The sequence below is a fragment of the Neodiprion lecontei genome, chromosome 5 (assembly GCF_021901455.1).
Source record: "Neodiprion lecontei isolate iyNeoLeco1 chromosome 5, iyNeoLeco1.1, whole genome shotgun sequence".
Taxonomy (NCBI): Eukaryota; Metazoa; Arthropoda; class Insecta; order Hymenoptera; family Diprionidae; genus Neodiprion; species Neodiprion lecontei.
This window is the reverse complement of record NC_060264.1, coordinates 27771085-27799028: the sequence shown is the minus strand read 5'-3', so window position 1 is coordinate 27799028 and position 27944 is coordinate 27771085. Positions and strand designations below refer to the sequence as shown.

The 27944-nt window shown below is 39.0% G+C and overlaps 1 protein-coding gene across 1 annotated transcript; it reads left to right on the top strand.

Annotated features, from left to right (window-relative positions):
• The first annotated feature begins 497 nt into the window (after window positions 1–497).
• LOC107218402 lies at window positions 498–17662 on the top strand. The gene is made up of 3 exons (XM_015656260.2): window positions 498–1874; window positions 10695–11086; window positions 13043–17662. The coding sequence occupies exons 1-3, from the start codon at window positions 1736–1738 to the stop codon at window positions 13199–13201; spliced, it is 690 nt and encodes a 229-aa protein (XP_015511746.1). The 5' UTR covers window positions 498–1735; the 3' UTR covers window positions 13202–17662.
• Window positions 17663–27944: the final 10282 nt, after the last annotated feature.

Sequence of the window (27944 nt, the reverse complement as noted above, 5' to 3'; positions counted from 1 at the left end):
CGCGTGCGCATATAGTGTTTCGCGGGATTTTTCACGTACCGACGAAGGAGCGACACAGTGGGGGAGGAGGGAGCGCACAGGCTCGACATGAAAACGTCGAAGTATGCGATATGTATAAACGGGAGAAAAGATAGAGCGATAGACCTGTGTGTGGAGGGGTTAAGTAAGGAGCGCGATGGAGGGGATGAGCGAGCTTGAAACGAGGAGGGGGTGCGAGAGAGAGGCCTCCCGTCACACGTGCATCCCCATTTCGCACCTGCGAGCGAGCGAGAGAGCAGCGTGCGTTCGTCGCAGAACCGTAGGGATGCATTTCACCCTGGCTCTACGGCTCGCGTTGAGTGCTGAGCTTGTGCACGAGATGCGCGCGCAGCTCCCCCACCACTCGCGATCCCCTCCCTCCATCCCTCCCCGACATCCCCACCCCCCACCATCGGCGACGGCACGACAGGCTCGTGTGGCGAGCAGCGTGAGCCGCGACCCGCGCGACTCAAGCACTACCACACCAGACCTCGAGGAGAGAAGTCGTGTTTTTCTTTTGCCCGAAGCTCAGTCAAGACCCGAACTATAACCCCGCGTGCCTTATTCATCATCATCATCATCATCATCATCGGCGTCAACGATCACACGTATAAAATTGATATCGACGAAGAAGAAGTAAAATCACACGGGGATATCCCAAGTTTTATGCAGTACCGTTCCGGTTTCGTCGACCGATTGTTCATCCGCAGAAAAAACGAAATTTTTCGGTTTAACGTTTTTGACTCTGTTTCGTTTTGTTGTTTTTGTTGTTTTTATTTTTATTTATTTTCTTTTTTACTTCGCTGCGGAACAGTTTTCCGAGACACTACGAGGGTTGACATTTGTACACTGAGATTCGAAAGGACAATTATTTCGCCGTTACGTCAACTCCCGTGTTACAACAACGACGATAACACTGTGAAAAGTTTCGATTCTTATTTTCAATCGGCCATTGCTGTTTTCGACGATAACGAGAAGCGCAGCAGGAGAAGGAGCATCGATTAACCGCAGAACGAGGAAAGTCCGATTGTTACTACTCTTTCCTTTTGGCGCTTGATCTTTAACTGTTTCTCTCGCTATCTCTTTTTCTGACATCGCAAGTTCGTTGCACCGTTGTCTGTCGGACCGTCGCTGATTCTTCAAGATTTTACGAAAATTCGATGGGAAAACGTGTTGAAAGAAAAGCCGAAGAATCCGTACCGCCGTCGACATCGAGAAACAAATCGAACAGCGTCTTGGCAGCTTGATCGAACTCGCGACTCCCGATCTGAGGAAGAAAAAGTGATCGACGATTCGAAGCCAGCCCGAAGTCAAGTGAAAATAAACCACCAGCAGTCGTTTCCGGAAGTTGAAAAATCCGTCAAGAGAGAAATAATCTCGAGTGACGAAATACGCCGAGGAAACAGCACCTATGGACAGAGGACCGTTCGAAGACCCACCTTACGCGGCATCTAAACGTCGGTATTCGGAACAGTGATTTTTCCGAAGCGAAGTGATATCGAAAGATTACATAGATAACCCGCGCCGTTTGACAAGTGAAATTCAAAGAACGCTATTTCAGAACATAAGAAAGAGTTATTTAAAAGAAAAACAAGAGATAATAATAAAAATCACGGGGTTTCGACGGACAATATAAACAACATCGAAATCCGTATATCGTATAGATCGCAGTTTTCATTGACATCGTATTCCAAGTGAGCAAGAATAAAACTCAGCCATGGCGATACCGTTCGCGTTGCCGAGTGAAGATGAGGCTGAAGCTCAAGAGCGACGCCTTCAAGGTCTCCTGCTGGATGTTTACGGCATCCTGCAACAGGTTATACGGGCGAGGAGCTACCAGAATCCAGGACAGAACCGTGAGTTTATTTATATACATGTAATCCATGTACTGTTTCGTCCCCGTTTCCGCGAAAACAACGACTAAAAACATCGAATTTTGGAAGTAAACACCGGCCCGCCTTCTCTTTCGTCGGTTGAATATTGCGGTTGAACTGTAAACGGTAAACGGTGTTCCAAAACAAAAACAAATCGCGAATTTCGAATTACGAATTACGTGGAAATAAGAGCCGTTCCAAGTCTCCGGCACGTAGTTAACGGTTATCGATGACGTGTACCGTTGCTGATCGCGATCATCGTCGGTTGCATCAGGTTGACAAACGGCAAACAAGATCCTCAAGCTGCCGGGTTAGCCGGATGGGGAGAAAAGGATCGAGAGGAGAGACGACGCTCTCCTCGACCACGTGGGGGCCGTGAATCACCTGTAAAAAATTTCAAACACGGGCCCGGTTCAAAGTACCTATAATCCTACCTACATTCATTCCGAGCCACGTATATACGCGTATCGGGGTCGTTGTTTCATTTCGTTGACCCGCATTCCACTCTCGCGACTCTTTGTAACATGCTTGTAGTTTCTTGTGACGTGACGCGGACGTCATCACGTTATACCGCCAAATTAGGCGCGTGATATTCCTAAGCGGAAACAAGACGAGGCTGGAGTTACTAAGATTGGCGTAACGAAACATTGGGGGGGGGATTACTATTTCGAAAATTTATAGTGACTTTGAAGTAGGTAAGTCTTTAAAATACGAATAAGTTTTGCGCCTTATTACGATTCACTGCGTTTCAGACATCCCTGCAATTGTGAAATAACAATTTTTTCGAAAAGTACATCATTACAACGATGCTAATAAGTTTAGCCGACGGAATCGGATCTTGCAGTCTTATCGAAGAAAATGAATACGCTAATTTTATGTTTTTTTAGTTGTAGTAAGCAATGTTGTGGAATTTGAATACTTGATTTTTCCATCAGTTTCAAGTATCGCTTTCACTGTCTTAAGTCGAGGATGAGTTTGATCATATCGTGTAGCCGATTTATCGCTAACTTTGTTATCAAGTTTTGTCGCTGCTGCTTTGATGAAAAGTTTTAATCACGAAATGCTCGTGAGTATGGTAGAATGTGCGACATATTCTAACAGTCAAGAGCTTGCGATATTGTGATTTTCCTCAAACATTAAGTCTAGTTGAATAGCGTAAGCGAGGTGCTTTCAAACTGACGCGAAATCTTGATTGATATTCTAACCAAGTTTCATCGTCGTATGAAATTCTGTCATTCACACCATTCAATTTCGGGACTATACAAATTTTGTTGTATAGTTCATAGCTTCTTTATAAAACAGGATTTGTAGTTGATACGCTTACGATTTTTAAGCGAATGATCGCGATCGCATCGCAGAATTATCCCTCGTATGATTTTTCCCGGAATTTTTTTATTCCAAATACACTCAGAAGAAACTCAACGAGGTCGAAGTTAGTAACGTCAATGTAACGTAACATGAGAGAAGCGTTCATTATTGTGCAATTTTAAAATGATTTTCGAGCAGTTGGCTTTTCAAGTTTTGAGTAAGTTTCGTTTATTATGCTTTACTAAGATTCAGACAATCCTAAAGGTGCGAAGTAACGATATTTCCTAATTACACATCATTACAGTAACGTTACTACCTTCAACATCACGAATATCGACCATGTTGAAGTTGGTGACGTTATCGGACCGACTTATGCTGAGGAAAAATCGTTATTTCGCGATTTTGGAATTTTTTAAAATTCTGTAAATCGTAATAAAACAACATACTCATATTTTGAAATCTTCGTTCCTTCAAAGTCATTGTAAAAATAAAAAAATTAGAGATTTTTCCCCCCAATGTTTCGTTACAATAACGTTACTAACTTCAATCTCGTGAATCTCAGTGTTTGGCCTGATTTCAATCGATCCATAGTATCTGAAACTCGTGATAAAATTCGCTCTCATCATAATGTTCCGAAACGTAGGAAATTTCGGTAAGAAAGTTTGAATCGAAACTTCCTATGAATTCATACGGCAGACTCTTCACTTTGTAAAATTTACACGCCAACAGTTAAATGCTCCACTCTAAGCAACTTGTCCAAACTTAAGAAGTTGAGACCTGGTTACAACGCGCGAGTAGTTTTGCTGCGAAAAGTTGATGTCACATCATCCGTTTCATCGCTTCCACGATTGGTCCGGTTCGTAATGAATCCATTGTCCATCACGGGTGATCGGATGACGATTAACGAACCGAACTTGTAGGTACTCGTCACCGTCCAGCTTCTCTTCGCCAGTCTATATAACGTGAACTCGAGTGTCACAGAAACGAACGGTTTTGGGTCTCCTCGTCGTCGTCGCTACACGATTCGCGGTCGAGGAACCCAGCAGATTTCGCCGATCAGCAATCGGCACGTTAACAAACGTTGTGCAATGAAATGATCGCCGACAACGAAGGGCATGGAAGCTCGTTGCCTTCTCGCCGGTAGTGTGGGCGTGAGGAACCAGCGCGGCAGACGTTGTCCGACCATGACCCTCTCCGTCTCTCTCTCTCTCTCTCTCTCTCTCTCTCTCTCTCTCTCTCTCTCTCTCTCTCTCTCTCTCTCTCTCTCTCTCTCTCTCTCTCTCTCTCTCTTTATCTCTCTTTATCTTTTTCTCTCCCGAGGAAAGGTTCTTTCGAACAAGTTGGTGACCGCGCGCTGCGGTATTGACCATGTGCACGTAGCCGTTTTGGTCGCTAACAATCAGCTAAGTTCACGCCATTCCAAGTTCGGATGATGCAAATGGCGTGATCTAGCGGTGCGACTCTTGACTGCTGACGCGGAGGAAAGAGAATAGGAACCAGTGGATACGTCGTTATTCACTTCATGAGAGAAAGAGAGGAGGGGCGGAGAGGATTCGGTGGAACAGTGCAGCAGCGTGGCCCAGCTCGAGACGACGCGAAGCTCGACCTTCGAAGGTCGCTGACCCGCGAACGATGGCGCGAAATTCAAACTCGCTCTTTGTGTCGACCAAGATTCGAGCCCTCCACGTGATGTAATTTGTAGATCGGTTCGTATGGGGCGGATAAAAATTCTGGAGAGGCGGAATTTGACGGTATAGTTGACGAGCCTCGTAGCGACGGCCTTTTTTGTGATATGAATTTTTAAAGACTGTCGGAAACGTCGTATTTACCATTTAAAAATCGTGATTCATTCTCGAACTCGCCTCGACGCTGCTCCTCCTCCCGCTTTCTGTACCGATATTTTCAATATGATAATTTATGTAAATTCAACGACCACGACGGGAAGAAACGACGGCGCAAATTCGATTCTTCTTATAGTCTTAAAGACAAAATTGAAAAATCGACGCCTGCTCGAGGTGCGATGAATAAGGTAATGTTCAATTCTATCTCGAATTTTTTGATTTTTTTTTTTTTTGTTGCCACTACCTTTCTTCCGGACATCGTTTGCAATATCGAGCGTAATCGCGATTCGAGACTTAATCGATTCTTAATCAGGCGGGATTTTCCACACAAGGATTATTGTACCGCGGTTTTATACCAGCAGCGAGGCGAGAAAAGCGAACGCCAACTTTGCTCGAACTGTTGCATCAGATTCAGTGTGCGTAGGTATAGCGGTTTGATATATTAATAGAAACAGCTGTGCGCGACACACCGATGGCAAGTTTTGCGTAGGATTCGCGTATCGGTGTTACACGCGTAATATTGCAGTATGTACAACACAAATCGTGCGCGGCGAGAGCGACGAAAAGAGGAGAGAAACTTGAGAGGGAGGGAATAAATGCTGTTGCGGGAAGAGGAATAATGAAAGTTTTTAAGAAAATAAAATTAAGAAAAAAAAAATTAAAAATTGAAGAAGAATGAAAACAATAAAAATTGCAACAAAACCTCTGCAGCAGCAGTGTCTATTATTTGCCAAAGTGCAAACTCTCTTGTGTGTGCGTGTGTGCGACAAACTGCTCTGCCGCTATGTTTACGTACATGCATAAGCGGAAGTTTCAGTGACTAACTGAAAAAATTAAACCCTCGCCTCGTGCAACGATTGATTATTACACACCTACGTAACCATACGTTCGTAAATGTGTGTGTGTGTCTGTGTGATTGCTGCTGTTGCTGCTGCTGTACGATGACCCACTACGCCAGCCATACAACTCGCTACGTAATCCGATGCGTCAATTAATGCGGTGTTTATATCATTATATTTATTATTATCACTTGCGATCTTTTTTTTTTATACACATTTTTTTTTTTTTTTGTCTTTTGTTTTGTTTGTTTTTTGACTATCTTGTGCGCAGTGACATATTCGCGTGATTAGTAATTTGATTTCATTCACTTTTATTTGACCTGAAGAATGAGAAGAAGAAGGAGAAGAGATAACTCGCAACATGTTTCATTCGCTTCACGTTGATTCATTAATTGAATAATTTCTCCAGCATAATTTGATCTGATAAAATATATACGAAAAATATGAGATAAGAAACAGAAGAAAAGAAAAGGGAATTAAAAAATTGTGATGTAACCACACCGAGTGTGACTCAACATTGGCTTCTTATCTTTTATCTATATAAATAAAATACACCGTAGCGTTTGATATATATAGATACATATATATATATTTGTGTGTATATAGAGATAACAGGTTGGTGTATAAAATATGTGTATAAAACACGATCTTATTTACAAATATCCATAGCATAACGAATTGTCAGTTAACAATCAGTCTTATCTACAGCGTGCGAGTTCGCCAATCTGTATAATTCTTGACAAATAAATCGCGTCGAGTATTAAGTCAAATGTAGTCAGGAAATGTTTGGCTTATTTGCCAGCTCTGTGTGTCATTAGAGTGATCAAATTTTCGGGGGATATCCACTGACGGTTCCCTGACCTACATTATTCAATTCTAAACCCACGTAAATGATGAATAATCATTGCTGTGAATTACAGATAGTGGGATTTTTATTTGTGCGCACATCAACGTCGAAAGATTCATGTATTGGTGTTGGAGAGGCTAGAGTTGTTTTATTTTGATTTTCATTTTTCATTCGTTTACATATTTTATACCTCGTAAGTATCTGTATACTCGTACATATATACGTTCTTTGTATGAAAAAGAAAAAAAAAAGGAAAGAAACAGAAGAGGTAGAAACACGAATGAATAATTCAATTCTGTTCGGGGGTTTATTATTAGCTTGACTGAATTATATTTTGCACGGCGATTCGATACGGAAGAATAATACACCGTGTCTTATATAATTGAAGAGGAGAATTAAAAACTGCTGTATACAAGTACCATTTTTCCTCACACAAGAATTCAACCGATAAATAACTGCAGCAAAAGAAAAAAGAAGAGTTATTTTCGTTTTCTTTTCCTTTCTTTTTCTGTTCCAACTTTTGGCTGAGGACACTTGCAGTTTTTTTTTAATCGCATCAGTCACTCGCTCGCTAAGTACTGCAGTGTCTACCCGCGTTAAGTGTTATTGGTATAAGTATATGTATATACATATCCGAGTGAGTATGTAGGTACACAATCGGTTTCGATTGCGGGAATGATTCGTATCTCCTTGAGGTTGAACGTTCTTTGTACCTGCATTGGAAAAATCGACTGCGTAGTTCGTTCGTTTCTCGTCAACCGTGATAATTTTCAACGTTGTCGTTGTGAAACGAAAATTTTCGATTACATTATTTGTAACAATAAAATTTACAAAAAAAAATAAAATAATATAAACCAAGTTACAGTTTCGTCTGCCACGTCTAATATATTGATTGTCCCTTTAGCTTCTGCCATGGAGCAAATAAGCAAGAACCTGTTATTAAACAAAAAGTATTCGACAATTGACCAAGAGACGTTGATATTGAAAAATTTAGGGATGCTGTATGCCGCAGGTGCGCCGCTCAAAAATAAAAAATGTAGAATGTTGCGCGCTGCGCATGCACACAGTTAACGGCGAAAGTGTATATTATACGCGACTTCTTAACGGCCTTGAAGTTGGCTACTGCAGTTCTTTGTGCTTTTCTCCCTACTTCCCCCGATCCAACGCTAGGCTGCCTGCCTCTCTGCATCAACCGATCTCGATGCAGTCACTTGCCTGCACGCTCTCCAGTCCAGTTCTCCTCCTCCTCCTCCCCCTCCCCCTCCTCCTCCTCCTCTTCCTCCTTTTCCTTCTCCTTCTCCTTCTTCTCTGCCTGTGATCACAGTTAGCTCATTACTGCTGTATTTACATGGCTAACCTCCGCACACAAGTATAGGTGAATGAGATATGTCGCGTAGTTGGTAGAGCACACGGGATATAAAATCCGAAGTTGGATTACCCCCCTCTATCTGTCTCTCTTTGAAGTTATCACAACATTTACAACTCTGTAACGTGCGTGTGCGCGACGGACAGTTTGACGTACTTTTTGCCTCGCTGCGAGAGCTAGTGCCGCCAACTCTCGCAATGGGAGAACAGAAACACAGACAATCGTTTGCCACGATTTTCGTTGAAAGAGTATAATTATACGCGATTGTGTGTGCGCAGGTCGTGCACAAAGGAAAGGGTCTGCTGGTGCGCACACAAGCACGCTTCTTGTTATTTATCTCTGTTTCTTCTTTCTTTTTCAATCACCGTTTTAGCCTCTTTTTCACTTACGTTAGGGTTACAGATATTACACGTATGTGTACAATATGTATATATATATATATATATATATGTACGCGTTGTGTATACAGTATAGGTAGTATCATAAGCTTGTACGTGCGGCTTGTAAGACACACGAAGCCAAAGTGCACATGCGGGTGCCTGCCACGTGCGTGCTGGTGCACTTTTTGCTCGACTTTTGTTTCGCTTGCCTTTTATTGCCGCAGTCATGGTGCCGCTGACGTTGTACTTCCACCAACGCAACTCGCTCACCCACTCCCTCGGTCCTTAGGGTTCATGCATTGGGTTAGTTCGCGTCACGTTGCGGCGAAAGCTCTCTGGCTCTTGTACGCGGATTAAGGGTAACGCAGCACTCCTACCATTACCGACAGAGGAAACTCATCCCTTTTTCTTCTTACGTTAAACAAACAAATTAACGGAAAGGGTTCGAATTTCGACGGTGCATCGATCTTTCGTCTAGCGTACCTCGATATTGCACGAAAACAGTCTCACGATGGCTCATTTTACTCATAATTCTTTTCGGAATTGCCCGAAGTATCTCAACCACGCATTTTTTGATCCCTGAAATGAGGGAAGTGTGAGAATAGTAACACGTGCGAAAAAAACCACACATTTATCTGACGATTTTCGGGACGCGAGTAACTTTTGCGAATTCTCCTTCCGTTTACTTGTTTATTTAATATACGAAGAAAAAGAGTAAGTTCGCTCAGTCGGTAAAGGTAGGCGTACTGCCTACCCTTAATGCGGGAGAAAAAACGCTTTAAAGAAACGAATTGCGATGATCCAAAAAGAGGTAAGACGAAACCATTATCCACGACTAATCGAAAAATCACAGCATCAACCTGTTGTAGGTATGCGTGTTTCGATGATCGTAGGTATGTATTATACATGATGGAACGTGCAGTGTCACCGAGCCCAGGACAAAGAACCGTGTATTCCCGTGTACGCGATTTATGGGGTGTGCGTAATCGCCGCCGAGTTATACGATGAATCGATTTGTGTGTAACGTGTCGTACTTAGCGTATGAGCGGGTGTGGGTGTGTTTACACATATCTCCGAGAGGCATAAACCTTCTATTTACAAATCGACGCAACTGTGAACACAACAGGCAGCAGCAAAAGCGGCAGTTGAAGCCTGTGTAGTAATAGTAGTAGGTATATATTACAAGTAGTATGACGGTGCCGTGGTGGCTGTATCGCAAAAGTCGTTGCAGAGCTGGAGTTGCACAAGTGAAAGAGAGACGTCGTCGATGCATGCGGTGGTGTATTTTCTATGATCTTAAATGTCAAGGATGGATTTGGACTCCGACGTATACACCAGGCAGTATCTATCGTGCAATGTGCGTTACATGAAATCTTGCAGGATTCTCGCGCGAACAGTAATATACAAAGATCGTGGATGTAACGGGAAAGATCGAATTGAAAATGGGGGTGAAAATATTGAAACAATAATTATGTGAAGGAAAAAACGTCTTACACCGATCATTGCGTCAGATGCGTGGAAAATTGGTGGTGTGGTGGATGTTAAGGACAAGCGCCGAGCTCGCCAGCTAGCGCGATAAACTTATCTTCTACTTTTTCTTTCCTTTCCTCTCCTCTCCTCTCCTATCCTTTCTTCTCTTCTCTTCGCTGTGTACATATACCTTGCCTGCCCGCGCACGCTATCGTGCAAGTTTGACGACGAGACGGCAGCGGGTAGCGCTCGAATCCGTCCTCTCAGTTTACTCTGGAACTTTAGATAAAGCGGTAGCCAGGCGAGACTCGCTGTCTACAAACTCACTGATTGTGTGGGCCAAAGCCGACCTCATCTTCGTCCTCGTCCTTATCCTCTACCTCATTCTCAATGTGCTTTACAAACAAAGAACCTCATCCAAAACCCACCACCATGTATCATACTTACGCTCTGTATACATGCATATATACCTACTCGTTGAGCATATACCGTAACGCTTGTGCAGGGCATGCAAACACCAAATATGTACCCATCCTCATCCGAAACTGACCCACCGTCCATCGTGATGTTATGGAATCCTCGAGCCCAAAATCGGTTGGCCCTTATACACAATGAGACAGATATACAAGTAGATGGATTCGGATCCCTGAACATGACCGCAACTTTCTTTCGAAAACTACTTCTGTTGCGAAAAAAAAAATGGAAGGAAACACCACTTCTAACGAGCCTCGTTCTCTTCTTGTGATTTCAGACCGAGTTAACCGGCGATCCGGCGAAGTTCCAGGACCGCGAGAACCCCCTGTAGTCCTGGTGGACTCCGACCTTTCCCGTCTGCCATTGCCGGACCTAGTTTCATCGGCCATCGAACAACTGCCACTCCCAATGCCCCAGGTCACAGCCTCGGCTCCGAGCAGCCCGACGAGGGACGTTGCCTTTCAATTCCCAGAGCTGAATCCCTCGGCTCCTGTACCCAGCCCAAGACCTCGCCCACGGAGACGACGTCTCGTGTCCGAAAACTCGGCACTGAAGAAGGAACAACCGAGCACCAGTTACTACCAAGCACCAAGCGATGAGAACGAGTGGGCAAACGTTGGTGCCAACCTCAGGAACATCGCCGATGACTTTCACGCATCTAAGAACACTGTAAGCCCGCAGATTGTTTTTCAAGTCGCTTTCTCGCCGTGGGGACTCTTAAATCGCGTGCGTTGGACATTATGCCCTTCGACCTGGTCACACTTCTTTGCAACAGTGCGATCCGTACACCTTATACCGACTTTCGAAGTTGTACAATGGGATGGTTAGTTCTTCGATTGCGTCACGGCAAGGACCCGGCAATCGAGTGCTTACGGAATGGCTAGATGCACTTTCGATGTCGGACAGCGGCGAGCGTCTTCTTCCTAGTCGGGCAGTCGGTCTTTCACCCCGACTCACTCACAATCAGGTGCGGAGTCGTCGTTTTTGTCCGACGACAAGAATTGCTCGCGGAGGGTTTGCCGGGGCGTGAACTTACGGCCATAAATGCGAATTTAGTTATCACCCTCTGATCCCCGGGGCGCAATAAATATCCCATGGTGGCAACCGCCGTTCCGGTGTTGCGGTGACCCGCGAATCCCACACTTTGTCAAAGTCTCTGCCGCAGCGACGGGGTCGTTTGATCAAATATGTATCGAGCTCGGTCAAGACGCGAGGCCCGTCTCTCTTCTCACCCTTGATAAAATCGGATTTTCTCTTTTCCCGCTTGTTTGCGGTAGTCGATGAAGAAAAAAAGAAAGAAAGAACGAACGAACGCCGAGAGGACGGGTGGTGGGGTGGAGAGATTAACGACGATCCGCATCATCCGTCTGACAATTGGGGATGATGAAGTTTCCAAGGTACATCTGAGGATTGAGTATAAAACTCGATCTGGCTATGAACCAATAATTGAGGAATTAAGTGCGTCGTCGTCTAATTGAAGAGAGGGGAACACCTCACAGCTGGAGTACCTATGCAACAGTAGGGCCAAAAGAAGAAGAGATTTTTCGATTAACAATCTTCCCTCCCACAAAAGAAAAGGGTACCGCCTCAAGTCTCGTTTAATTCCGGAGACCGTTAATCCAGAGAGACTCGGATCTAACCAATTTCATCAGAAGTGTCCTTCTATCTTGAGATCCTCTTTGTGCTCAGTCAACTTCCTCGCTGCTTTCTGTGCACCTTGCGTTCTTATTCCGCACTCGGGAGTTTCTCGTGTAACTGCTAAGTGCACGCTGGACGGATCTCGGGTATTTCCGCACTTGTCTTAACAACAATTTTCATCACACCGTGCACGCGTGGAAGTCTTCCGATGTTTTCCTCAGCCATTTCAGAAGTCGTCTGTATGTATTTACGACGCGATATCTAGGAGGGATCGCTGTAAATAATTAACAGAAAGTTTCACGGCTTTTTCTCCCCCCTTTTGATGTGTATTATAGTATTCGAGGAGGGAATAGAAGCGGCCCATAATTCTCGGTTAATGCGAAGCTTCGTTTCCACGTGTAGAAGCGTGATAATCTTTTCTCGGACGGTGTGACCCGGCCGAATGTTGTGGGGTGGTAGGCCAAGTCGGTATTCTCGATCGGGGCGAAGGGTCCTGACCAGATATTATGGTTGGCCATAAAAGCACCGCCGGAGATTGGGCTCTCTCCGCCTTCTATTCTTCTTATTTCTTTATTTATTATACCCATACCCTCGCGTGTATATAGATTAAGACAACGGCAATGGACATCGGAAACTAAGAATGGGGTCAAGATATAAGTCCTCCTGCTTCCCCCGAATACTGCACAAAGGGAACTCATCCCCCAGACATCGCGGCGCATTTAATTGCCCGTGTTTAATTCTTTCATCGTAACACGTTGTATACACCACAGCGATGCGGTGGTAAAAATGAAAATTGATCATCGATGGCAGACGAAAAGAAAAAAAAAAAAATACGAAGAGAAGGAAAAAAAATTCATCAAACTTGGAGAAAAACCGTTTGCGGAGTTGAAAATTTGATTATCGAAAATCTCGTCGATATTCGATGCGAACGTGAAATCAAACGGCTCTCAATAATCTTCTCTCTTCGTTTGCTTTGCTGTTTTCCAGGATTCCGGTGCCGAGAAATCGAGTCTACCGGTTATCGGGAACGATGAATCGTCGCCGGATAGTTTTTTGTCACTTTTGATCCCGGCACCGCTTCGGGAGACGCTCTGGACGACAGTCGCGTTGTATTTGGGATGGCGATTGGTCTCCCATTTGCGATAGAACCCACGAGCAGCGGTTCGCGGAGAAGACTGCGTCTCCTTACGCCGAAATGTTTGCTGAATTTAAAATTTTTTTCTTCATCAACCGCCAGAGGACGCTCTTGGAGAATGAGAAGACGGAAGAGGAGGAAGAGGAGGAGGAGGAATAGAAGAATAAGAAAAGGAAGAAGAGCCGGACGTGTTGAGAGGCTGCACGCAGCTTGGTCACAAATCTCGGATCCAGGTCAGTCCTAGCCCATGACCATGATTCCTCTTCGCCGCTGATAATTAGCGCTGGAGAGTTTTTATACGGAGGAAATAAAGCCGGCTATAATTAAGGCGATTTGAAAATCGTGCGCTATCGCGAAATTCGAATTGCGAGATGTGCCGCTGGACGCGGGCCGAAGGACGGTGAATGAAATGACAAAAAAAAAAATAAATAAATAACTAAATCAACGAGTAAATAAATTGATGAATTAAATAATTGAAGCTTAATAAATAATTGAATATAAGCGAATAAATGAATTGCATTACGATATTATTGGATAACAAACGAACTAGGGATTATAGCAACCATCGGATATATAATGTTATTATTGATATGAGATAATACGGATATAATTGTATAATCATCCCGATTCATATACATGAGTATATTTTAGGCTTAGCGAACGCGAATATTACGCGATTATTATTATACGTTTCTTATATACATTTTAAAGGTGCGTTATTAAGTACCTATAATTTAATTTATATTTAACGGTGAGCAAAAAAAAAATCTCTCTCTGGAAATAATTCGCATTCGGTTTTATACGATAATATAATATACGTCACGTTGTTTCCACTCGATCGTATTTCGCAATCTTTTTTTCTTTAATTTTTTCTTCTTTCATCACCTCACCGAATAAATGACGACTGAAGCCAAAAGTCGTCGTCCGATTTTTATACCCGTTTCAAAAAGTTTTCTTTTGCTAAGAATACTTTTTTGTCGCGTGTGCGATCGAATTGATGGATTTTTGCTTCTTTCGCGACTTTTGGACTCTGTTTTTCGCGGTGCTTACAAGGTGGTGAGAAATAATGCGATGAATTGGTAAAAACAATTAATCAACGAATCTATGCACGCGATTGTGTGTTTTCTTTACGCTTGTCCGTCATCTTTTCTTGTTCTCTCTTACTCGCGCTTTACGTACAGAAAAAGTGAACGGAAGGGAGAGAAAGAGAGAAAGAGACAAGAGTAGAACGTATTGCGTACCAAACAGTGAAAATGAATAGCATTTAAACATACAAACACACAAATGCTTGCCCGTGTATAATAATTTCAAATCTCCTCATTAAATTTTTCACCGCGAGTGGTTACAACAAGTATATTTACTTGTCTCCGATCGAATAAAACAATGGCAAGATCCAAAGAGGACTTTACCGAATAATCAAACGATGATCTCATTACGAATAAATAAAATTTAATGATTAATTAATTGACGAATTAATTAATTACATAGACGTACGTACACATGTGCATAAATTTTCTTCAAATAGTTAAAATTTACGTAGACTTGTAACGATCATATGCCCTCGCAGTCGCTGTTTCATAATTTTTCGAACCGCTTCCTAGTTAGTTATCAAATTTTCGTATGCACGTATAACAAACAACGTGCATTTTATCCAAAGCAGTTCAAGCGATGCGCGAAAATTCGCGCGACGTAAATTAGCGAATTCGAAACGAACGAAGAGAGAAAAAAAAAAAAAAACCAAACATTCATTACAATTCAATCAATGTGCTTAATTTCCATCTTGCGACCATATTTGACAGAAGGGCGATCGAAAACACACCAATCGGCGTTCGGTGTTTAATAGTAATAATAATGATAGAAATAATAACATTCATAATAATAATGACATTAAATAATAATCTTTATAACGGTAATCTTAATTGTAATCATATACGTATGTACGGATAGACGTTCTTGTATGCTATATCGACATAATGATACGGTATAACGTAGTAATAATAATGATAATAATGATACACGATGTGCATGATAAAAAATGCGCGTATTACCCGTGATTATCAAGAGCAGCGAGCGTAGAAGCGTCGTAGTCGCTACCCGTCTACATCGTACGAATATAGATGCGCAGGTATGCGTATATAAACAAACATATGACACGTACGTGTACATATATACGCTGTGTATGATTATAAATATATTCCACGGGGAATCTTATTTGTATATAAAAGAAAAATTATCGAATAATTGTGGGAAATTTAAGTATATAAAATCATTGTGTAGGTAAAATCGTGTAATTCGAAATTTAATGATATAATGTTGATACGGGTGAAGGAAAAAGGAAAGGAAAGGAAAAAAATCAAGATTGCGCGCGCTTGGCTGTGTGTGCGTGTGGGTGGGTGTGTGTGGGTCTGTGCGCGTGCATAAAAGTACATCTATGCATATTTAGAGCAAGGAGGAATGAGGAAAGTTAAATGAGAGAAAAAATAAAAAAAAAAACAAAAAAAAAACGTAAAAAAACAAAAAAAAAACACATGAACAATCGTATAAAGTAATAAATGAGTAATAAGTCGAGGTGTAATAAACGAATAAAATAGATATCCTATAATTGATGTAATGTAGAGACCGAGGATCGCAGCATCTGATTGGCTAGCTGCGAGTCCCGTGGACAGTTTTCAAATGATCTCCGGTAGATTAGCTATTAGTGACGACGCTCATCTCCAGCGGGAGACTGTGTATAATACCTACCTAATTTTGGAGTGGCGTCTAATTATATTATATTATTATACCTATGTCATTTTGTACGTATTTTGAGATTTTCTTTTTTCTTCAGGTTCACTTTTTCCACTGTTTATCACAACTTGGATTTGAATCCTTTGCTCCACCGTATTTGGTTTTTCTCAATTGTTTCCATTTATTTATTTTTTTTTTTTCTCAGCGTGCAACGTTTTGTACAATCAATAGATTGCTTTCAAAACTTTTGCATATTTTTACAAAGATTAGCCTGCTACTAACGTCTTTTTTTATATTTCGAATCCTGTAAGAAAGTAATATTTCGATTATTATAAAACGATATCCCGATTCGGAATATCCAATTTCCAAATTGTACAACTAATCAAGTTAAATTGTCCCGCATCGATAGACGCATGTTTGTATTAAGTATGCGTGTGTTTTTTGAAGAATTTATAGGCATTGGTATCTAAATAACGTTGATTGTAATGTACAAGAAACGACATTTTTTTTTTTATTGAATTTTGAAATCGCTTTTCAAAGTAAAATAAAGAAAAAAAAAATAACAATTACAGATTAATAATTGACAAGATACTATTAAAAAATCGAAAGCAATTTGAAATGACTGTGTTCACGCGACAATCAGCGTTACGTCGCGGTAAAAATGAAATTAACAATAAAGTAATAATAAAGAGACACAAATGAATATGAAAAAATAAAAATTCACTTATATGAATGTATGTGTACATTTCATATTTAGATCGCGTTGAGTAAAACTGGCTGTTACGTTTTTTTGAAGAAAATTCGAAATTCACGCGGATAAGTGCAAAAGACAAACCAAGTATGGACAATTGAAAAACAAATTTTTCAGCGATTAAATTGAACCTTCATTTTCGTAATTTACTAATCACAGTAATAATAATAACAATAATAATAGGTGTATAATAATAGCAACGATACAATATGAAAATTAAACATCTTAGCACAGTAATAAACGTTTCCTCGGCATCGAATGTTGACGATTACGATTTTTCGATGTACATTTCTGCGTACGTATAAATGCATCCGTCAAAAATCTACCGAATTATAATGCTCTTTGAATAGAAAAGGAAAAAAAATATTCCAGCGTCTTAGAAACTAACGCTAAATATGTGTAAGAATTAAAAGTTTATGAACAACGTTATGAGGAGAAAAAAAAAAAAAAAATTCAACGAGGTCTACCGTTCATTTTTCAAACATATTTTCATTTACACACAATGTATATATTTATTGTGCGATGTCCACTGCCATTCTCAAGAGTCGCGATTCAAGATATATTTCATCGACGTCACGATTCCAAATTCAAATAAACTTGTCTCGCTCCTTGATTTCCTTGTGTTATAGATAGTTTATGATCGGGTGGCTTTTCACCGCGTCTGGATTTTGATACAAATTTCAATAAAATTTTTAAAAAAACAAAATAAAAACAAATCGTAACTAAAACAATGAAACGACCTCCGAAGTTCTCGGTAAAGCGACATTCCCGCGAAATGAGGAAAAGTACATCTGCCTGTGAATAATTGCTTTTTGATAATTTTACATAACGCTAATGATAATAGTAATACTAATAAGGCTAAATATAATAATAACGATGATCTTAAAAATAATCTGCATAATAATTATGCCAGAAATGAAAATAAAAGTAATAAACATACTAATTATTACGATAATACTTTATACAAAAATAATACGATGACAGTGTGGTAACTATAAGATTTTAAACGTTGCTTTTTCATTGTTTTTTTTTCTTTTTTTTTTTTTTTTAACAATTAAACGGTAAAATAATATTTGTAAACGTATACAAGCATTTTAGACATTAATCAGCCATATTGAAGATACACCTAATATTTGGATAAAAATAATAATAATTCTAGAAGTAATCGTGATATGGTTAATAATGTTAATAATAACACTAACATGAATAATCATAAAAGTAAAAATAATATTAGTAGGGCAGTAGTAGCAGTAGTAATATGGTATAATATTCATTTTAATAATGATGATAATAATAAAGCTGATGCCGATAACATTAATAACAATTAAATAATAATAATATTAATAACTATCGGTAGAATATACATGATATATTATAACGAATTACATATACATATATATTTTAAATTATGTACATGACATATGCAATGCCGCATTTTATTTTGACGGTTGTAGAGGAGCACTAAAATTATTTATAAATATACATATATCCGAATATATATGTGGAATGTATTGCAAATACAAATAAGGCGAAAGCATATAATATGTATAATTTATCGAAAAACTTGACCGGAAATGAACCGTACGGTCATTTTCGAAATATCGAGTGTGACGAATTAGAGCTCTGTATATTGTTAGTGTACGAAAGCTCTGCAGGGGCGTGAAACGGGGTGATGGTTGTTGTCCTTTTGCTTTTTTTCTTTTTAATCTTTTTTCTTTACTTCACCCGAAGAGAAAGCAGCTTTGGAATATTCAATTTTTGACGTATTCTTCATTGCATCTGATTTAAACGGTATCTCTCGATGGTTTGTTTTTATTTATTTAGTCATTTATTATTATTATTATCACTACTTGATTTTTTTATTTTTTTTTTTTTACTACCGCCAGAGTTGCTATGGAAAGGGGAGAGGGAATGTGAAAGATATAAGCTGTAACTGTGACATTGTGGATCGTGGGGGGCAGGCTGTGAAAATTTATATCGTTTGGATTTTGAATTGTTGATAATAATAATACTAATAGTAATATTCACTCGACTTGTGTGATTTGCATTTAGGTATACATATAAATAATAACCGAAGGGGACAGTTGACCTTGCTATTTCGACACCTGCAAGCATGCGCAGAACAGAGATCGCAATGTTCGAGGAATTTTCGTTGACTCGTCACAATATGGAAGGTGAAATGAACGTTTTTCAATCGTGCCGGCGATAAGTAATCACCTGAAATTAAAACTAGTTTGATATTTAACTGTAGTTCATAGAAAATAACGGTCAAAGTAGCGAGGTGGCGACCGGCAATCGAATCGCGGCGGCCATTTTCACCTCGAGTCGATTATCGAAACATCATTTGAAACGCGGCATACTTCTCTTAGTAAGCCTCGATCAACACATCCGGGATCCTCGCTAATATTTATCATTTTATTGTTAGCAAAATTTCGCGTTCATTTTCAACTGACTAAATGTAGTGAAACAAGAAATTAGAAATTCTGTACATTGCCCTTTCTCGTCAATTATTACTTTTCTCTTTTCTCAAAGTGTAGAGAAAATTTGTTTCCGACAATTACAGCAAAGTTCCTCTCTCGTTTTGCACGATGTTGAAATCGACCGCGTCACTGTCCCTTGAATTGTTACCAATTGACATTTTATCTTATTATATTAAAAACTTGACTAAACGGTAGAACTGACGTGTGAATGACGATGCAAAAACAAGTCGAGAGGATTATTAATAAAAGTAAAAAGATGAAAAATTAAAAATAAAAAATAGAGGCAAATATAATATATATGTATATACAAATATATATCGAAGGGAAATAATGTAAAAATAAAAAAATAGAAAAGTAGCGAAAGAAATGAATAAATGAATAAGCATAGTGAAAAAAAAAAAAAGAAAACAGAAAATGAAACAAAATAGAACAGCCCGCCCGCCCGAGATCCCCGCGCGTCAAAGCGTCACTGTGATCTCATAATAATAATATTAATAATAATATTAATAATAATAATATTAATAATAATAATAATAATTAAGAGAAAAAATATATAATAATAATAATAACAACAATAACAACAATTAATTATTATACATAACTACCTACTTATATTATGATTAATCGTATTAATAATTGTAACCCGCAAATTAATTACTGCGTAAATATGTATATGTATATGTATGTATATATATATATATCCATATATATATATATATATATATATATACACACACACACATTGTTCAGGCATACGACGTGCTGTGTTTCTCTCTCATTGTCAGTATCTTTATCGGTACGTGAATTTTTATTCCGCGTAGTTTGTATCACATATGCGCCTACACATAATCAGTTAATACATTATACCCTAAAGACAACTATTTTACGTCGTGTACGTTTCTATTTCATTTTGTTTTTTTTTTTTTTTCCCCTGGCTTCAATTTTCGTTCTCTCATCCCGATTCCTCATCATTTCACCTTATTTTACCTATATTGATTAGTATCATTATCATTAATATTATTATTATCGTTATTATTGTCGTAGTTATCCTTAAATGTTATTATCGCCTTTCGAATGATCTCCAGTTAAATATCGCGACACCGGGACAACCTTTACAGACATCCCAAATACACGTAATATTATGAAATGATACTTAATGCTCATTATCAATGTCTCGTAAATTAATTTTGCGATCTTCATTTCGCATTTATTCTCCTCCGTGTTATTACTTGCCTTATACATTACGTATTGTAGTCGATTTGACATAGTGATTATTCTTATTTTAATTAATAATTTTTGTCTTTTGTGATTATACGTGTATAAAAGAGGGAAAAAATAGGCTCTGTCCCCGTGGAACGTGTAATGATTATTATTAATCGTCGTGTATTTGTTAAAATAGACAAAAAAAAAAAATTATAATAATAATAATAATAACCGACTAGTCTTTACCGGACCAATTACTATTGAGCGTTGAGATTGTTTTATACCAGTATAAATATGTACTTGTATGTGTATACACACATATATATATTTATACACACACACATATATATATATATATGTATGTATAAATAGCGAGAATATTTTTTTCTATTATTAATTCAACTTTTTTTTTTACGTTCGTAAGAATTTTTGTTTTGTTCTAAACCAACTAACACAATGCTGCCGAGTATGCGACTCGCTGCTCACTTAATATATCCTCGATTATATACCTTACGTCCAAGGTTTATTATCATATTATTATACGTATGAAAATGCTCTTTTTTTGCATATTATTTGCTCATGTCAGACTGTATGTTCTAAGTTTGCCATATTTGTACATTGATGATGATACTTTTTATTGTTATTATTACTACTACTGTCATTATTATTGCGATGGTTATTTTATACCCGTTCTGCAATTTAACACCAAAAATTCATTGGCGATACAATCGTGGACTTGAGAAAAAAAAAAAAACGAATAGAAAAAAAATTACGTTCACGAAAAATTTTCAGCAGATACGTTTTTCATTGATTTTTTATTCGCTGATTTTATTGTTTTGAGCGAATCGATGTCTATCTTATACTCCAATTAATCACGGTGCCAATTTTATTGCGAAATAACTATTACATCATGATTTTTCCCACGTACGCCACAAACGTACAACATTAATTGTATATAATAATTCGGTAATTATTTACGCACGTTAGTTTAAAATGATTTGATTAATTTTTATTTTTATTTTTTTTTTATTTATTTCACAATATCTCCTTCCAATTTTGATATTCACGGTATATTGAAAAGTCGAATCAGAAATGCTTGAAAAATGTTACCTCTAGCCAAATGTCCGTGACATATAATGCATACATATGTATGGACCACGTAATTAATCTACATATATTATTTCGAACGTCGTTGTATTTCCGTATATTACGATAGTTGTATCGGTTTTCCGAATGTGTCCCCCCTTTACACTCGCCACTAAGGCAAAGAAATTTTTACGAAAAATATATACGTAGCTGTGTTGAAGAACAAAGAGAAATTGAATCGAATAAATCACGGTTATATGATACATTATACGACGAGAATAATGAATTGAAAAAAGTATTTGTAACATCTCACGCCTTGTGCACCGAGCTCGCATTTGTCTTGTGATAGAGTCTGGACTCTTTGAGCCGTTTTATATGCAATTTTTTTTTTTTTTTTTCTTTTACTTTTTTTCTCCAAAAGTTGTCGAAAACTGGGATGTAAAGAAAGAAAAGAAAAGAAATACAAAAAATAAAAAGACACGATAATATCAAGTAAATATAAACAGAAAATTTGAAGAGAAAAGGGGGAAAGTAGAGAGAGAGTGAGAGAGAGAGAGAGAGAAAAGTTTATATTGAGATGTATTTATTCTATAAACTGTATATTGTATTATAATATTTTTCGTCCAGCTGACCAATCCAAAGAAGTGACCAAATAATTAAAGGGGAACGATTTTTTGCGAGAGCCGATGCACATTGCTAGAGATGCTGTTCTGTAATACTAACAATAAAATTCTTTTTTTGACTGGCCGATCGATATTTGTTTAATTATTATTATTATTATTATTTTTTTTTTTCTTTACTCCGTCTATATTTTATTACCATGTATGATATGTTACTATACGCAAAGAAGAAAACTGTAATAAGTGACGCTCACGTGATATATATAATAATAGTAATATAACGTAACGTACATGATAGTATAACGTAATATAATATAATATAATATATAATAGTAATGAAAATACGTTTTCGCCAGCAGGATATACAATTGAAATGGTACTTTAATTATAATTATTATTATCATTCTTACAATTACCTTATGATGTTTTGATTTTATTTTTATCTTGTATTTATTATCGTCATTTTGGTAACAGAGAAATGTTTTTCTACGCCAGGAATTCGATCCAATAAAACCCCTCGGTAAACTCTCAAATTTGAAGTCTCTCAGACTTTTGTCACTAAGCGGTCTGGCAAATTTCCGAGATACTTTCAACTGTTTTGAATTAAACGAATGAAAAATCCATTAATCGAATAAATTGTAATTGGATCCAATTCTCATTTTGTAATATCATTATTTCTTTGATTTTTCAAACTCGTAATATGATAAAAAGTGTATTAGGTTCTAGGCTTTCGGGCCGGGACTGAAATATTGTAAAATTCATACGATGCTGTGTTATATTTTTAAGTCACTTCTTATAATTTTATACATATATAATACATACATATATATATATATTATTTACGGCTCACGTTTTATTGCTACATCAATTATTTTATCTTAATATTTCGTTATTAATTTAATGACTAATATTATCATTACCATACCGCGTAATTGTATTATAATTTCGTTCCATTTTTTACATACAGTCGCCTCTACTTACCTTGCTTCTTTTTACCTTTGGTCCGTTCAACGCTCGAGAATTATTTTTCTCTCGATTTGCGTTGCCATCGGTGTTTTAGCCGCTTTACAGCTGAAAAACTCGTTGTATACATCTTTAATAAAGTTCAAGACAGGATTTTAAAATCGCATAATGTCTTTTTAACAGAAAAATAGTTAATAATGACTTAATTGGAAGATTTTAATTTTTTACTACGAAGATTCAATACAATTACTTCGATTAAGCTGGACACCATTTTTTCAAAAACATTATTCTTGCAAACTATCATGCTTTGCATTATGCAGAAACTTTTAAATATAAGACGAAATTGAATCGAATCGAGCACCGGTTGTGACCGAGGAGGGGGGGCATCGTTTCCACCAAAATGACTCCTCTACGGTCCCAACCGTGGCAAGGGATATAGAGGCGACTGTATATATTTTGATCTTCTATTCTTTGTATGCCCATTTTTTCTACTTTTTTATCACTTTTATAGATTATCATTCACAATTATGCATATATTAGTACGTAAATAGCATAACTATACGTTATCCAAGTCCGTGCTGTTCCACCCGATGGTTCCAATTCGTTTGTTATTATTACTATTACGATTATTATATTTAATTATTACCGCAAATTTGCGATTGAAGTTTTTATTTTCCAAGACTATATTTCTGTAATTATACATATGTACGAGTAACGTATAAATGATGCGTCATTTATTTGCCAACATAAAGTGCTGACAACGAACTGAGAACTTGCAGCAGTCGTTATAACCTAGTTTGTAAATCTCTTCGAATAATTATTTTAAAGTTTTACCGTTTCTCCTTAACATAGGTATTTTGCCCAATGTCAAAATCCGTCAGTCGCGGCGTGATATATGAGAATATATACGTATGTATACATGTATATGAATAATGTAAAGTAACTGCTGTTGGTGCTGCTGCAGTTAAATATTTCGTACGTAGGTAAACGCATCTCTTCGCTGCCCGAAAGTCTTTCACGATTCATATGATTATTGTTGTGATTTCTATCATTATTGCACTATCGTCAAATGTGATGATATTTTTCAGTCTTATACATATGTAGGTATACGTATACAAACGTGGTGTTATTATTATTATTATTATTATCATTATCATTATTATTATTATTACCATTATTATTAGTATTATAATCGTTTATCATTTGTATTATTTGTGATTTCAATTGCATTATCGACGACAAATCGCCAATTTTTGTCGTCTCGTATCAATTATTACTATTATTATTACATTGTACTTCATTTTTATATAATTAAATAAATGTGAACATGACGGATCGTATATGCATATATATATAAATATGTCTGTATATATATATATGTATATTTATATATAAATATTAATATACAGTATACACAAGTTAATTTATTTCGTACGAATCATATTATATCATTTCCGTGATTTTTTTTCTTGTTTTTTTTTTTTTTTTTTTTTTACCAACTCAATCTCATATGCTTACAACAATAATTTGGTTTCTCCTCTCACCACGAGCGTGTCCTGTACATTCTTCTTTTACTTGTTTCTGCACAAGTGATTCATTCAAATGCCTCAACCGTAGAGTATGAATTCTTGGTACGGTTTCGATATGAATTTAATTCCTGTAATTTTATGAAATACTTGGCGCGTTGTAAAAAAAAAAAAAGCGGCATACAAGGGGCAGAAGACTAACATTACAATATAACTATTCAAGCTAGTTGTTGCTGATAATCGAATGTATCGACGTTTATCAATCGTGCATACGGAAGGAAACCTTGGAGCGTTCGAAAATCACGGAATCTAAATCACGGTAAGTAGAAAATTCTGTCTAAAGTCGCGAAGTGGAGCGCAATTGCGGCCGCGGCGGCCATATTAATTTTTTGCCAAACGCTTTGTTGTATCAACGGTACTCGGAGCGGTAAAAAAAAAAAACACGCGGAGTCAAGATGCAGAGAATAAAAATTCAATTAATTCAAAATTCATATTCGAACGACAACGTCAACGATCCCGTGGCTCCTGTTCGACCACCGTGCAATCTGGTGTAGCTGCAGCACATGCACCATGTGGAGCGAAATGTTGACGCAAACGTATACCTGTTTACCCGTGCATACATCAAGGTGCCGTACATGCAGACTCTGTATACAGGTGCACCGATCGTCTAGGCAGTCGCGAGTGTTTAGACGATGAGATGGGCGATGGGGGGGGGGGGGAGGGGGGGAGCTAATGGGTTTCCCGAGACGCAACAGCGGCAACAGCAGCATCTGGGCATCTCATTACTAGAGATGTGACCGCAAACCAATCTACTCCTCCTCCTCCGCCGTCTCTACCTACACTTCATCCTCGGTGCGATCGAGTCTCCGGACCGCAAGACACCCGTCGCAAATTACCGATTGAGCCGTGCATCCGTCGTCCTACGGACTCTGTGGGGAACCCGATCGTGAATAGAGACTTCTGAAAGTCAGAGGGGTGTGGAGGCAGGGGGAGGGGGGGGGGGGGATGGACTAGGGGAACTTGGAAGTGCCGACGGCCTGATTTGCGGCGACGCAGGGTGCTCGATTTAAATGCGAATTTCCGTGCTGTGTATTATTTTCCAATAACCCTAACCACCGCTATGTGGTTTTTCGGACGAAACGCGGTCCGAACAGCACGGTCTGCACATGTCACAGCGGGGGCGGCGTGTCAGAGCTTCGCTTTTCATAGCATTGTGCAACCTAACCTGCCCGCCCGGCTATCCGGTGCACATCCATATGCAGATCGCAACGATATGACAACATTTACATACTGCATACGTTTCCCGTTCTGGAACCTCCCTTCGACACCCCCCCCCCCCCCCCCCCCCCCCGCCGCCCTGCACTCGCTTCTACTCTCCTCTCGTCTGTCCTCCTCCTCCTCCTTCTCCTCTTCCTCCGCAACTCTCGCATCCCTCTGTTGATTTTGAGCCGGCGCGAACCGCGGTACAAACTGCTGCACCCGCACGCGATGCAACCTGACGCTGCAATGCAGCCCTGTGGTTGATTGACGTTATTGGTCCCACCGCTGACACCAGATTACGCTTATATTTGCATACCTACGCGATACGGATTTTCGATGCTACGATTTTAACCAAGATAAAAGAAAAAAGAAGAACGGAAATATTCGGCTCGATGTATTTTACCTACCTGCAATACGTAGTCGTCGTTTCGTTGTTTTCGCTCTGATCCCTGAATTCTCGAAAAAAGACACGGATAACCTGACAGGATTTATTCTGGAAACTGGTTACTTTTTTGACATTTTTTTTTTCTTTTTTTTTACTCCAATTAAGGTCTCTGTGTATGCACGAAACTCGTTTTACACAGGTGATTGACCAGCAGAATTTGACTACAATAATGCCTCTGACTCTTCCGAAAAGAAGAACCTTAATCACGTGAACTAATTCATTGATAACGATATTCCCGATCTGATCACGGAATTTGGAAGTGTTTTCAAAGTTTTGCTTCTTCCTCGAAAAAAAAGTACGGTTATCAATGTTTGCTAAGATTTAGATTCAGTCCAACTACTATCAGTTTCTGATATATATATATATATACATATATATGTGAACGATATACGAAAACGAGTTTTCTTGATACATGTCGCTAAATATTGTGAGTTCGTCCTGCTATCTTCATTTTTCCAAATAAGGTGAAACGTTCCTAGCAAACTGACAAACCGTCGCTTCGTCGCTTCTGGTTCACACGATGAGCAAAATTGCGCAGAGATGAAGCATCTCAAGGTTTGCTACTCCTTCGATTTTTCTGAAATGCGAAGAAAAAAAAAAAAAAAAAACCACCGAAGGCATTGTCAGGCAGTCAAGTAGGAATGCCGATGACTGACTAACCGATCAATTTCGAAGCGGATTTAACCCGGTAAGGAAAAGTACAAGGGAGTTACAAGTTCCGCGTGCAACTAAACCGGCACTCGTTTTATTTTCTCTATGCATTTTGTGTGTTTCATCGTAGTTGTTCTCCTTCTCTCTTGTCTCTATTTCTTTTATTATTATATTTACTTCGCGCGGCTAGTTTGCCACCTGGTCTATAAGCTCGTGACACATCGCGGTACGAAGCTCTGAATCACCCGTGACTAGCATTCGACACTTGTGCAAGAAGCCTGTATACCTGTGCCTTTGCCTCTGTGAGGGTATAGCCACGATGGAATTGGCTGCATGCGCGCTGCTCCTCTTCCGCAGACACCTGAATTCATCGATCGTTAACTATTAAACCATGCTAGATACGGGCTTCCTGGTTCCCGAGGCGGTCGGGCTCCCCCATCGACAACTGGCTTCTGCGGGGCATGCTTACGGCCAACGGAAGACCATCGATCATCGGACTCTCTCGTGTCGGAAGAAGAACGAAGAGAGTAATTCTGATAATTAAGTCGGAGATGCAGCCCGAATCAATTACCCTCCGCAATTAGTATAATCGAATAAGACCTGATTGGAACAATGAGTTGAATCTTGATTGGGAATGCATCGGTCGTACAGTCCGGCGGATAATCTGTCTGAAACCAAACTGCGACAAAAAAATCGGACTTGAGGTACCGATCGCCAAGTTGGGGTTTAGTTGAATTTCACTGAAAGATTCTCTTGTCGAAAACGCAAATTCGAACAATTGTTACGTAGAATAACGTTGGAACTCTGACTTGATTTTCTTTCCACTGTGCGCCTGATCCTTACTCGACTATTCGTCAGGTGGTGGAATGGTAAGAAGAAAGTGGAAGCGAATTTTAACCGAATCTCACCGATTAATTAATCGCTCTGTATAATACTTGAGTTAATTTCGTTGAAAGCTCTGTAGGGACAATGGCGAGAACTGCGGTCGGTGTAGGCTATTCAAGAGTTTGCGGCTTCTCAAACTGTTCTCTATACACTTGAA

Bases quoted from the DNA above. Each gene is read 5' to 3' on its own strand.
- LOC107218402 (XM_015656260.2), top strand. From the start codon at position 1,736: ATGGCGATACCGTTCGCGTTGCCGAGTGAAGATGAGGCTGAAGCTCAA. The intron at 1,875-10,694 runs GTGAGTTTATTT...TTGTGATTTCAG, and splicing joins CCAGAATCCAGGACAGAACC to ACCGAGTTAACCGGCGATCC. The intron at 11,087-13,042 runs GTAAGCCCGCAG...GCTGTTTTCCAG, and splicing joins TTCACGCATCTAAGAACACT to GATTCCGGTGCCGAGAAATC.